Below are 14,066 nucleotides of genomic sequence, written 5' to 3'. Positions count from 1 at the left end.
CATTTAAAGTACTACATAAGTACTTTACACCACTGCCAAAATGTGATTCTATTAAGTTCATTTGATACAGTAACAAATGCTCAAATATTCATTTTGAAGCGTATCCCTCATTTTAACCTGACATGTGCAATAGAAATCTATATCATTTCACAAATGATCTCTCCATTTTCTAAAATAATCTAGTATTATATTTGAATTAACTGTCACTAAACTAAAACAATCAATGAAACCATTGTTTTTAGAATCACACATTTTTATTTTCATATACAACAATTAGTTTCTGTGAAACTCCACTGTCTAACCATCATAAAGAGTAAAGAGCATGAGAAAGAAAGCTTTTTAATTTTCTTCTAAATGTTGCAAACACCAAGTAAACATGAAATGTCTGCATGCACAACAGCTCATGTGTCTAAACTCTCAGTCCATTAAGTATTAAGGATATAACGGAAGGTGGCAGACTGAATGCAAACAAACAAGCGCAGCTTGAGAGTCCAAAAAACTCAAGAGTTCCATGAAAAGCAGCATAAATAGCAGGAGACAGTCAACCAATAAATAAATAGAGGACTCAAACATAGAAATCAAGGTTTAAAACAGAAGAATTGTTGTACCGTAGTTGTCGAGAGAGACAGAAGACATGGTGTAAAAGTCCAGAGAGACAGTGTAACAGCTCCCTGATAGATAGTACTGTAGCAGTGTCAGTCTCCTAAATGCAGTCAGAAGTGTTGTATAGTTCAGACGTATTCAACCGGGGTACTGCAGCGGGTCAGCAAAGAAAATAAAAAATTGCTCATGTATGATGGGGGTCCCTGGGCAAGAAAAAGGTTGAAGACGCATGGTATAGTTGATAAATCCAGAGAGAAGTTAACAGATAGGCTAGCGTCTCCTTAGTCCTTAAAGCTGTTAATCAGTCAGTCTGCCAGTGATGTGTTTCTAACGCCATGATGAGCCATTCACTTTTAATTCTGTATAGTCTTTGTCAGTGATGTGTTTCTAGCTCCACAATGGTCCATTCCCCCTGCGGAGAGGCAGCGTCCTCAGGAGAGAAGCTGGTCACAGTTATGCTAGTTGTGGAGTCCTCCAGGGGTGATATGAGCTCCGCCCAGCGTTTAAACGTCTCCTTCTCGTGGGGCAGGAAGGTCTGCTGGGCGTCAATGCAGTCACGGGAGAGGGACAGGGTCTGCTTGATCAGATACTGGGCTAGGTTCAGGTCCTCAGGGACTGGGTTTATGACGCCCAGACTGGACTCCTGGTCTGAGAGGAGTTGCTTCAGCATGCTCCAGTCACGCTCCGCAAACTTACTGCTCTCCTCATTGTAACCTTCATCGTTCTCCTCCTCCTGCCCCACTGTGCTCCTGTCCTTGATGTTGTCCGAGGAGCAGAGGTGCTCAAAGGTTTCTCCCACGTCCAGTTCGTAGATGGGAGAGAGGGCTTTGGATGGACGGCGGTCTTGTGTACAGGTTGGGGTTGTTGTTTGATCCAATCTGTCACATTGTCCCTCATTGTCCCCTAAAAACAATTGACAATACTGCACAATGACTTAACGATTCAGCTGTCCTTAAGTCCATAGTCATTACACAGGCATTCTGCAGGTCACTTCTTTCCATTTTTATCCCAATATTTAGATTACTAAAGTTTCACCCTTAATGCAACTGTGTCCTCTTAACCATTTAATAATGAGTGGATCAGGCAATGACCTGTCCTCTATTCTACTAGGAGATAGGGGGGAGGCCCTCGTTTAACCATTGCATTGGTACTCATGTTACAGACCAATGGATTATATGATATTGTTGATATACTGTCCAATTATATCATATGTATAAGTCACGAGTAGTCACTGACCTGGACTGTGGGTGACAGGGAGAAGGCACAGCTGCCTTAAAGGTGAAGCACAGAGGGATGTAGTTGTCTGGATGTGTCTCTTTTATCCAGCGGTAATTAACACAGTAAGCCATGCATTGCATTGCCAGCGCTGGTTAGTTAGCCTAACTCTGCATAACTCTGTTTGCTCAGGCACCAGTGATATGTTTGAAGAAGTAAACCGTACAGGTCTCTTTAACTAATGAACAGACCTTTTGTATTGTACAGATGATTATTATACTGTAACACAAATCTAATTGCAGGCGGAAATGATTTAATTTGTAGCACAAAAGGAAGTACGTACATCACTCGTTTTCTCGAACATTTCCCATTAGTTTTTATATACAGTTTCTTTCTATCATAAACACTGCTTCAATATCACTAAATAAGAGGTCCATACTGGCAAAATATAATAAAATTGACCACTTATTGATGTTGATAGCAGAAACAAGATTGACATGTTTTGCACTGGGATACCCCCTAACTAGTATGCGTCCCAAATGCCACCATGTCCCCTATATAGTGCACAAAGTAGTGCACTATATAGGGAATAGGGTGCCATTTCAGACGCAACCCCTAAGGAAGTAATAGCGGAAGGACTTGCTGTATAATATGAGTGAAAAAAGAGAGACATATCAGAACCATAGATAAAGATTGTTCTAGACACACCACACACAGAAGGCAGCACCACACAAAGTCTATTGAACCAAACCAGCACTACAGAGTAAAACGAGTTTAAAAAAATACAAACACAAAAATATTGGGTGGAATAAATAAAAAGACAGACAACAAATGGTTTATATTACTGGCATGCAGATGTCTTTACTAGATAAGCAGACTGAGGAACACATACAGGCTAGGAGGATCTAACAGCTGACAACAAAAACAAGCCGATCCTGGGTAGATAAGGGTCCCTGTAGGAGGTAACACGTAGAATGACATAGGCTACACCTTTCTCATCATGACAGCTTAGTAGTGTGGTCCATAGTACAATACAGATCTTTTGGGATTTACCTTCTAAATCAAATGGCCATATTATTATGTAATTTGATTTGGTAGTAAAAATCATGTATTTTGCATAAAACACAAATTATAAAGACATCAATCCCAATAAATAATATCATAAGCTATTATCTTATTGGCTTGAAAAAGACCAGAAGCTGTTGGATTTCATGACATTCAATAAAATAAACATCGAATAGGCCTATTTGCATTTTTATGTACATCAAATTGCATCGGTACAACTAGGCCTACGTCAATCCACCACATCTTGTCACAAGGAAGGTGGCTTATAACCAACACATGGCATAGTACTTGACACTAAGGAAGCATCCCAAATGGCACCCTATTCCCTACATAGTGCACTACTTTTGACCAGAGCCCCATGGGCCCTGGTCAAAAGAAGTGCACTATAATGGGAATCGGGTGCCATTTGGGGACTCAAACATAATATTTTAGTATCAGTTTTCTTATTGAAATTAACATATTTAATCTGAGTAGTCAAGGTTAGAATGCCTCTGAAAAAAGCTAGTTTAATCATTAGGCTATATGTTGATTATAGCTAAACTACTCCTGCACGTTTTATGATTTACCAATCTCCATGTTTTAAATTGGTGTTGCAAATTCAAATTCAATGGACTGGTACACAAACAGATGTTTTGTGTAATGATGGCAAGCTTTTAGCTATATGGGCATATACAAAAATTATCCCCTCATTGAATTTGAACTAGTTAAGTAATCTGCATAATATCCTTTTTGAGAGGAATGGGATTGCTAAGTGTACGTTTCATGATGCAAATGAGTAGTCCGAGCATCATATCATATGAGACAGAGGAGATTGTATCTTGCAATGGGTGAACTAACTAACTATGCCTTGACTGATGGAGTTTGGCTGGGTGAGGAAGGAAAATGGGTGAGGGGTTTGGTTTTAGGGTTTAAATTAGGAGGGGTCCTAAATGTAGATTTTTATACATTACCTGCTGGGGATTGTGGGATAGCTGCATGTGCAGGAGACTCCCCTGTCTGCTGAGGGTAATTTAAGTCTAGATGTAAGTCTGCTCTCTTGCTCTCTGCAGGTACAGATGCTTGGTTAGGCTTGGTTGAGGGGTTCCTGCGTGGTGTCCCTCCGTTGCTGTACTGTTCAGCAGGCCGGAGGTCCAGGTGGCAGGGTCTCTCCCGCTCCTGGGGAGGCAGGTCACTGAGGTCAGAGTCCAGGGGAGGGCAACCAGGGCTGGGCTCTAATCCCTCCACCTTGGTGGGGTTATGGTAATCTACCAGAGGATCCTGGATCTCAGTGAAAAAAACAATTGGTTTGGTGTTGGACTCCTGCTCGGTACCTTGTTCCTGCTGAGGTGTGCTTTTGGGAAGGTCAGACACCAGGTGCTCCCCAGAGTGAGAGACGGAGTTGGGGGCCGGAGGATGGTCACTCTCGAAGACTTCGCATGGCGTGAGGGGGTCGTCAGGCTGTTGCTGGGGTGGAGTCTGCGCCCCGCCCTCCTCTGATCCCAGCTCCTCACACTCGTCCACAGAGATCAGAACAGAGCGGCGGAAGTTAGCGGCTGACTGGTAGTCCGGCTGCTGCTGCTCGTTGTCCTGGTCAGGGTCAGCTCCATCCTCAAAGGCCAGGTTGATAATGCCCTGGTACTGTGGGGATGGGTCATTGGGAGGTGGAGGGGCATGATGACAAGGAAGAACCTCCACCTCTGACTTCTCGTCCTCATCCTCCTCTTCCTCAGACTCCTCAGACTCCTCGGAGGAGAAGAGCTGGCTGTCGGGGACCTGCTTCACTGTAATATTGGCCTCCACTTTCTCTACCTCCTCCTCAAAAGGGACCTCGTCTCTGTCCCTGCTCAGCCAGGAGCGTGGCCGTCGCCTCACCCCTTCCTCCTCACTGGTGGTCTCTACTTCGCGCCCCTTCAGCCTCACCTCGACCCGCAGCCCGCCATCCAGCATCTTCAGCTCCTCAGGCGTACTCGTGTCACTACTACTGCGGCCCAGGAAGTCATGGCAACGCATGGTTCCGCCTCCCTTGGATCCGCCGCGGTCGTTGGAGCAGCAGTCGTCCACGTCGTCCTGCGAGCCCCCGGCGTCGTAGTCCTCAGAGCGGGGCTTGATGTCGTCTGAGGAGGTGGTGGCGCTGCCGGACTCTGACTCAGGGCTGACCTGGTGGTGCAGTCCGCTCCACAAGTCCTCCAGAGGGGTATCTGTGCTGCCCAGGCTGCCTGAGGTCGGGGTGTCCAGGGGAAGATCTGTGGTTGAGCCAGGAGTGTGTTTACCTGTGTGTGTCCCCTCTGTGTGCTTAGTAGGCTCTCCGTTTATAAGGGCGTTCCCTTGAGAGATGTGGTTGGTTGCTGGTGGCTGACTGGACAGAGCCCTGACTCTTCCTGTGCTGTTAGGTTTACCTGGTTGTTTGGCAGACTTCTGAGGACTCTGCTTAGGGCTGGTGTTCAGGGGTAAGGAGAGGGAGTCCCCTCCTCCACTGAGGCTCTGGGGGCCTGATGGTAGTGTGCCGTTATGAGTCGGGCCCTGCTCTGTGGATGCTGCTGCTGGCTCGGAGGCCGCCTCTCTGGGATCTGAATGGGAGGAGACCCTCTCTGCTCCAGCACCCGTGCCATTAGCCTGCTGGGTCTCTACGGAGGTTTTACCATTAGATCCCTCTTTCTCTTTAGCTGCAGCCTTTTTAGAAGAAACGACAGAGTAAGAGTTTTTAACTGGCCCTGCTGACATTGGGGAGGCTTTCTCTGTAGGAGATTCCGAGGTACTTTTCTGCTTAGGTCCAGGTTTGGCCGTTGCTAGCGGAGGCTGTTTGGAAGGAGCGGAGCTAGAGCTGGCTTTTGTTGGTTTAGAAGTAGATTTGGCTGCGGTAGCTGGGGTGGGTTTTGCGGTCTTCCTGGCGGCTTTGTCTGCTGAGGCTTTGGAACCATCCTTATCCTCCTGTTTCCTGGGAGACGCAGGCTTTCTGGCACTCAGGGAGGACCCAGGTCTAGAGACTGCATAAGAGGAGAAGAGGGAAGAATATTTCAATAATTTGGCCCACAGTGAGATGATGTTAGGATTTGTATTGGCACAAACACGTGCGCACCATGGTTCTCAGCAGAGCCTGTTGGTGTGCTCCTTCCCTTTGTGTCTGCTCTGGCTCCTGTTCCTCTAGTCGTTGTTCTTCCTACAGCGGGAAGCTTGACTTTATTGGCCTCTCTAGCGCTGGGCTTATTGGTTGGGCTGATAAGGGAGATTAAAAAGACAATCAAATCAAAAGGATACACAGCCCCAGAGAGTAGAAAATGTAAAAGTAATTGTAAAAATATACAGTACCAGTCAAAAGTTTGGACACACCTACTCATTCAAGGGTTTTTCTTTATTTTTACTGTTTTCTACATTGTAGAATAATAGTGAAGACATCAAAACTATGAAATAAAACTCATGTAGTAACCAAAAAAGTGTTTAACAAATCAAAATATATTTTATATTTGAGATTCTTCAAATAGCCACCCTTTGCATTGATGACAGCTTTGCACACTCTTGGCTTTCTCTAAACCAGCTTCACATGGAATGCTTTTCCAACAGTCTTGAAGGACTTCCCACATATGCTGAGCACTTGTTGGCTGCTTTTCCTTCACTCTGCGGTCCGACTCATCCCAAACCATCCCAATTGGGTTGAGGTCGGGGGATTGTGGAGGCCAGGTCATCTGATGCAGCACTCCATCACTCTCTTTCTTGGTAAAATAGCCCTTACACAGCCTGGAGGTGTGTTGGGTCATTGTACTGTTGAAAAACAAAGTCCCACTAAGCCCAAACCAGATGGGATGGTGTATCGCTGCAGAATGCTGTGGTAGCCATACTGGTTAAGTGTGCCTTGAATTCTAAATAAATCATAGACAGTGTCACCAGAAAAGCACACCCACACCATAACACCTCCTCCTCCATGCTTTACAGTGGGAACTACACATGCAGAGATCATCCATTCACCCACACCGCGTCTCATAAAGACAAGGCGGTTGGAACCAAAAATCTCAAATTTGGACTCCAGACCAAAGGACACATTTCCACCGGTCTAATGTCCATTGCTCGTGTGTCTTGGCTCAACAGGTCTCTTCTTATTATTGGTGTCCTTTAGTAGTGGTTTCTTTGCAGCAATTCGACCATGAAGGCCTGATTCACACAGTCCCCTCTGAACAGTTGATGTTGAGATGTGTCTGTTACTTGAACTCTGTGAAGCATTTATTTGGGCTGCAATTTCTGAAACTGGTAACTCTAATGAATTTATCCTCTGCAGCAGAGGTAACTCTGGGTCTTACATTCCTGTGGCGGTCCTCATGAGAGCCAGTTTCATCATAGCGCTTGATGTTTTTTGCGAATGCACTTGAAGAAACGTATTAACTGACCTTCATGTCTTAAAGTAATGATGGACTGTCATTTCTCTTTGTTTATTTGAGCTGTTCTTGCCATAATTTGGACTTGGTCTTTTACGAAATAGGGCAATCTTCTGTATACCCCCCCTACCTTGTCACAACACAACTGATTGGCTCAAAGGCCTTAAGAAGGAAATAAATTCCACAAATGAACTTTTAAGAAAGCACACCTGTTAATTGAAATGCTTTCCAGTTGACTACCTCATGAAGCTGGTTGAGAGAATGCCAAGCGTGTGCAAAGCTGCCATCAAGGCTATTTGAAGAATCTCAAATATAAAATATATTTTGATTTGTTTAAAACTTTCTTGGTTACTACATGATTCCATATGTGTTATTTAATAGTTTTGATGTCTTCACTATTATTATACAATGTAAAAAATAGTAAAAATAAAGAAAACCCTTGATTGAGTAGGTGTGTCCAAACTTTGGACTGGTACTGTATATATTGTAATTTAGGACAATAACAACAAACGATCAATACATTATGGATACAATATCACAGGGTTTGATAACATTAAGGGACGAAAGCTCAAACCTCATAAGACCTTAGCATAACCAAGCACTGTTGTTTCATCCGTCTCTGAATGGACTAGCAACTACCAATATATAACAGTGGGGGGCAGCAGAGTTTTCTCTACCATTTCCCAGGGATGGTCTTCTATCTAAGTAGGAGATTCTGATTGTGGGTGCAATGATGCTTACCTGTTGGTCTTTGCAGTGTCTGTTTTCGTCAGTGGAGATTTGGTCAGAACTTTAGCCTGTGTTTTTGGCTTAAGACCTAAAACACAGGATTGTTAGAGCGTGCTTTAACCTTTAACCAAAACACTGATATTTATTGTTGGAAAATGAAAACTGCTCACTTAAAATGAGGGGATTAAGAGGAGGAATATGATTTATTTAGCTATACAGCTTAGAGGGGACGAAGAGTGCAACAATACAAATACATTGTTTTGAGGGGAGAAATACACATTAATCTAAAGAAATTCTCAAACAAAGTACACCGATGATTCCATTTTAGGGAGAGCTAACAGGGATGTCAATATCTGACAAACAATTAGTGTTTTTTTATTAATATTGTGCGAGCTAGAGGCTAGGAGCTGATAATAGTCCTGTACATCAGAGCCAAAATAATGCACAATCAGGGCCAATAAAACTGATTGAGCTGGAGTAGCGTAGATGGATAGGGATGACTGGTTTGGATAGAGAGATGGATAGGGATGACTGGTTTGGATAGAGAGATGGGGAGGGAGAGCATATGGCACTCTGACTCTCTCTTCTTCTCTTTTGTATGAAAAGGAGAGACAGGCCGGCTGAGGCCCAGTTCCCCAGACAGACAGAGGGCGTTGTTATCAGTCTACACGCCACACAACTCCCCTCCTTCTCCAAACGAGCATACACAGTCACCACGGGAGCTAGGATAATTGGTCACACCCCTGTGTGTGAGCTATGTGGTTTTGACCTTCAGCTCTGCGGCTTTTTGGGGTGTCTGTTGCCAACCAGGCTGTGGTACCCATAGGGATATTTATTTATGTGGTGCTACATTGAACTGATTAATATGCATGAAAGAAAGGAGTGCTTTTTGATTCCTATTCATGCACACCACTACTGTATATAATGTGTTCCTACTTCAATGTATTCCCTTCCGTCTCCCTAGAACCCCTCAGGGCTAAAGCATAACTCATGTAAATCAGTCTGCTACTTATTCTCCACAAAACTTGCTGCGTCAAGCTAATTTTTCAGATACTCTAACTTCCTGCCATAAAATAGAATTATTGTCATCATAAGAACAAGAATGAGTGAATTAACCCAGCTGGCAAAACTGGTTAGAATGACTTTATCACAACGTCATTAAAACGTAATTACAAAATCATCATGATGTCTTTTCAACCATTTCCCAGCTGGGAGGCAAGTTAATAACATTGGATGTTAGACCTGGAAATTACAGTTACCCAGCTGGCAAAACAACTTGAACGTCATTACAATGTCATTATGACGTATTTTCAACCAGTTTTGCCCACTGGGAAGCAAGTTAATAACGTTGAATGTTAGACCAGACCTGGGATGACGTGGCTGTTGCGTGGGCTTCCGGAGCTGTTGTCAGGGGAGGCGCTGCCTGATGTGGAGGGGGTGGTGGTGGCAGGGTGGGCTGTGCTGCTGTCTGCCCCCTGAAGAGAGTCACCCTTCCCTGCTGTACTCTTCTGCAGCTTCCCTGGCCTAGCCTGAGCTGTGGAGGTGGTGCCTGGAGGAGAGATCTTGGGCCTGGCTCCAGGGTTAGGCCTCCTGTCCTGGTCCTTAGCCCCTTTACCCCCCGTTGGGGAGCCCCTGGATCCGTTAGCAGTGGCTACTTCCTTCCTAGCCGCCCCTGGGCCAGCCGTACCGTTGAGCACTGGTTTGGCTGTGGTGGAGATTGTAGTCTTGGCTTTAGCCGTGGTGCTCCGGTGGTCACCTGGCTGCTTGGTCTTGCCGTTCTTTGCCCTGGATGGGTCACCGTCTCCAGGCTTGGTAGCGTTAGTCCCTCTCTCTGAGGTGGCTGGGAGGACTGGCGTCCCCAGCCCGTCCGACTTCATGGTGGCTGATGATGCAGCCGTAATGCAACTTCCTGTTCCTGTGTTCCTGACGACCCGATTGGTCCTGTGGACAGGAGGGCTCTCACACGGAGCTGCAGGACCTGAGGCGCATCTTACACCCCTTGGTTGCTAAAAATAGAAGAGAGTTGTTTGAATGGAAAAGTTCAGATCACACAACATAATTTAAAATAATGGCGTAGTCGTCTACGGACTCGATTTAACAGCTAAAGACCGGGAAGAAGGAAGTCCGACCTAACATGGAATTAACATGCAATCTAGAAACTGATTAGCACAGATTTTGCAGATACCGGCTAAGGTTGTACTTGTAATGATCGTGATAGGTTGTTGTTAACCTCCATTAGTTGAATCAATGGACTGAATGACTAAGTTGATCGCGATAAGAGCTTCTGCTAAATTACTCAAATGAAATTACATTTAATAGAATTGAATAATACTGGTGAGGATGCCTGCAAGCTACTGAGCTGTACAGTATAGTCAGGCTTGTAAAACAAAAGCAACCCCGGCCCTCATCACATCCTTCCAGGTTCTCTCTGCCTTGTGTTACTGTTCATCAGTCTGAGAAGACACAAGGTCTGTGTATTTATCACTCTGAGGGGCTGAAAGGTAATTGCTTTCTGTGTCAATTATGAAATGACAGCCGTCAGCAGCCGTGTGTTGGGGTCAGCAGAGCAGAGCGACAGCTGTACAGCATCCCAAACGGCACCCTATTTCCTATATAGTGCACTACTTTGGACCAAAGTAGTGCACTATATAGGAAATAGGGTGCCATTTGGGACACAGACAGGCGGAGAGAAACTTCCTTCCAGGCGCCTGCTCCGCATCACAGCACTTCCTGTCAATATCTGTCAGGTTGCTGTTGGCGGGGCCCCTCTCAGCCACTCACGTCACACACATGGGCGACCCTCCTCTCACCGTGTCGCCTTCAGTGTGTGTGTGTGTGTGTGTGAGAGAGGCTGGCTCTAGGGTTTCCACCATTCACATCTCTGTGACGTGTGCAGTGATTACAGGTTTTTTAAAAGCCAAAATCCACCCTCCTAGATCATAATCACACCATTACATTCACATTTTAGTCATTTAGCACATACTGTAGATGCTCTTATCCAGAGTATAATTTGTGCATTCAACTAAAGTAGGTATCACAACCACATATCATAATCATTACACAGGTTTCTCCGTGTTATAGATGGGTTCATATCACCCAACTAAGTGATGTAACAATACAAAAGAGGAATAAAACAATTGCTTTTAAATGAAAGAATAAATAAGCTTTTATCATACATTACCTGTGAGCTGGTAAAAACAGGCTTTTTCCCAAGTCTTCTACTGTCTCCTTTATCAAGAGCGGCTATAGGAGAGGAAAATACATAGTTCAGATATTTAAAAACATGTTTAAATTACCATTACATTCAAAAACCTTCAAGGTACCATACTCATTCATAAAACACGTCACCACAAACATATTTTGAGGTGCATTGACATGGTTGTGTCTTTGCATTCTCGACACAAAGAGCATACAATTTGATGATGGATATTTTCCATGTGAAATATACCAATGTCCCTGAAATATCAAATCCAAGACGTGTCCATTGAAGAGACTGATACTGCAACGTGGCTATTCCACCTTCCTGATTTTTATTTAAATGAGATACAGTGGGTGAAACAATTCGTACAGCTTATCCTTCCATTTCCCCAGAGATGCTCCAAATCAAGACCAAACTGCTGCACTGGAATGTAGCCAAGTGTGTGTATGTCTGTGGTGGGTGTGTATGATGTGACGTGTGTGACTACATTACTGTATGCAACTACCGGGTATGCATATGCATATTCTATGTGCCTTGCTGTGTGTATGTGTGTAAACTAGTGTCTATGTGAGAGACAGAGAGGGAGATTCCATCAGTATGGAATGTCAGTGGAATTCTAAAACGAAGTCCAATAAAGAATTAACGCAATGCATTTCAATGGATCACAAAGCTAAACAGTCAAAACAAAGCAGTACCTTATTAGTTTCTCAGAGAATGCATCTATTTATGTGTAAAATCCACAAAGAGAGAGGAATTCAACCATCCACCCCCACCCTTTTTTTACAATACAGAACAGAACATGCAGAGTATGATGCAGTTAGCATGTTAGCCTTGATTAAGATTGGCTGAAAATGGGGTGAGAGAGACCGAGGCGGCCCCCTCCTCGCTCAAACAATAGATGGACCTCCAGGTCTCTGTTCTGTTCTGCAGCTGTGCTGAAAGCCACCATTAATTGTGTGATGTTACCCAGAGGCAGCGGCAACAGCAGTAACATATGCTTCAGGGGCTTTGGTTCCTTCCTCTCTAACGATACAGAGACAGACCCTGTGCTTTATCACTGAAGCCTGGTTCCAGGTCTGTTTGTGCTGTCTCTGACCATCTCCTATGGTCATTGTCACGCCAAACGAGATCAAACAGACTAAACAGATCTGGGACCAGGCTACCATCACTATGTTGTTGGGTTGAATATAACAAACAAACACACCCTGCAGCCTGCATAATATCCCATCTGAGCTGAGAGGAAGAGAGCTCTGGCTCTCCTATGCAGTGAGGGACAGATCAGATCTCCTCCCAGCTACAGCTAAAGCCTCATAGATTAAATATGTCCGTTTTCCCTTCTCCTACCTGCCAGTATCCTCTCTCTGTGCTTGGAGGGCAGGGTCTCCCATCCCCGCGTGTGGCGGACGGCGTAGAATGACTGGAGCAGGAAGGTCCACAGCCTAGCGCGCAGCGCACCAACCTCTCGCCTGAACGGCTGGTTGAGAGAGGAAAGGAGAGAGGGGAGGGAGGAGGAGGAAGAGAGGGAGGGGGAAAGAGAGAGAGCACGAGCGAATCAGCAGCTGCTTAAAGTACCCATCACCATGGTAACAATCACCCCCCTCTCTCCTTCTTGCAGAATCCACTTGAGCTCCCTTGAGCTAAATGGATGATGTCATTAGCTGAGGCTGCTGCCGTGCTCCCGCCTCCTCTTCCTGTGGGGTGAGGAGAAGCTTCCTCTCGCGCACAAACCCTCCCTCCCTTCAGTCCTCTCTCTCTCTCTCCCTCCCTCCCTCACACACACACTCCCCTGTCTTACACACCCACCCTCTCTCCCTTCCTGGCTCTCACGCCCTCTGACTACTGGCCACAACACAAAGGCAGATTAGAGAAGGCCACTCCCATGTCTCATCATGCTTTCCCTCCCTCTTTCCAACTCTAATCCATCCTGCCATATTCTGCGTAAGGACGCGTGACTTAACCCAGCCAGCCTAACCCTGCCTGCAGCTCTAACCCAGCCAGGCCTCTATAGCCTGCAGCCTTCAGCTGTGTCACACTACCCTGGGAGTAATTACACAGGAATAATGGGGCTCTGGAACTGTGAATCATTACCTTTTACCCAATGTGTGTGTGAAAGAGGGAAGAGAGAGGCAGAGAGCATAGCAGGGAATGTTTTAATGTTCACCCTTCACAGCTCTTTCTGTTTTCTGTGTCATTTCACCATTATCCTTTAAAATGGAAGAAAACCCTTGTCATGCTTTGTCATCAAATAATAAAAAAGGCAAAATCAGAATAACTTGATTTTGGTATGGGGGACTGAGTGAGTGAATGTGAGTACTTGTATTCACCTCCTCCCTCTGACCCCCCTCCTCCAGGGTGGTCTCTCCTTCCATGTCTTCCTCCCCAGCCAGGTGATCCACAGCAGTGAACAGGTCACAACAGTTATCTACCGTGACCCCGTCCCGAATGGCTGAACAAAGCTTCTTCAACAGGGCCGGCTCCCGCGTCGACTCCTCTCTCTAAAAACAAACACACATTTGATTTGATTTTCTAGCACACAGTAAAAAGTACAGCATATAAATATTACAAAATGTATGTGAAAGGGAGGTTGAGAAACCCAAGATGGATGAATCTGAAAACCCCCACAAAAGACCCTGAGAAACCCCTTGCTACAACCAAATGGTTATTTCACTGTAGTACAGAACAATTACTACGCTGTAGTACACTGACCACTACACAGCTCAAACACATTAGGATGGATTATAATTACATCTCAGACTCCCATGCCAATACATGAACTAAATCAGACTCATTTCAGAGGCTGATGAGGATAATCCTTTAGGAAACTCGTCGCCAACACAGCTGTATAGCTCTGTGTCTGTGATAACAGGGTGGAATGATTGGGAGTGTAATGTGTATTCCAAATCAGGGCAGAG

General features: G+C 45.1%; 1 protein-coding gene across 1 annotated transcript in view; it reads right to left on the bottom strand.

Moving 5' to 3' along the window:
* Positions 1–246: 246 nt before the first annotated feature.
* Positions 247–14,066, bottom strand: part of btbd8 (BTB domain containing 8) — a 44,075-nt gene continuing 30,255 nt past the window's right edge. Inside the window, exons 12-19 of the mRNA XM_084185813.1 lie at positions 13,479–13,649; positions 12,499–12,628; positions 11,137–11,198; positions 9,322–9,961; positions 7,968–8,043; positions 5,939–6,075; positions 3,834–5,846; positions 247–1,506 (exon numbers count right to left, since the gene is read on the bottom strand). Coding sequence (XP_084041939.1) covers positions 977–1,506; positions 3,834–5,846; positions 5,939–6,075; positions 7,968–8,043; positions 9,322–9,961; positions 11,137–11,198; positions 12,499–12,628; positions 13,479–13,649 — 3,759 coding nt within the window. The 3' untranslated portion in view covers positions 247–976. The remainder of the gene's footprint in view (positions 1,507–3,833; positions 5,847–5,938; positions 6,076–7,967; positions 8,044–9,321; positions 9,962–11,136; positions 11,199–12,498; positions 12,629–13,478; positions 13,650–14,066) is intronic.

The sequence above is a fragment of the Coregonus lavaretus genome, assembly GCF_964263955.1.
Source record: "Coregonus lavaretus genome assembly, chromosome: 21".
Lineage (NCBI taxonomy): Eukaryota > Metazoa > Chordata > Actinopteri > Salmoniformes > Salmonidae > Coregonus > Coregonus lavaretus.
The sequence above is the reverse complement of the archived record's forward strand: the minus strand, read 5'-3'. Positions and strand labels throughout refer to the sequence as shown.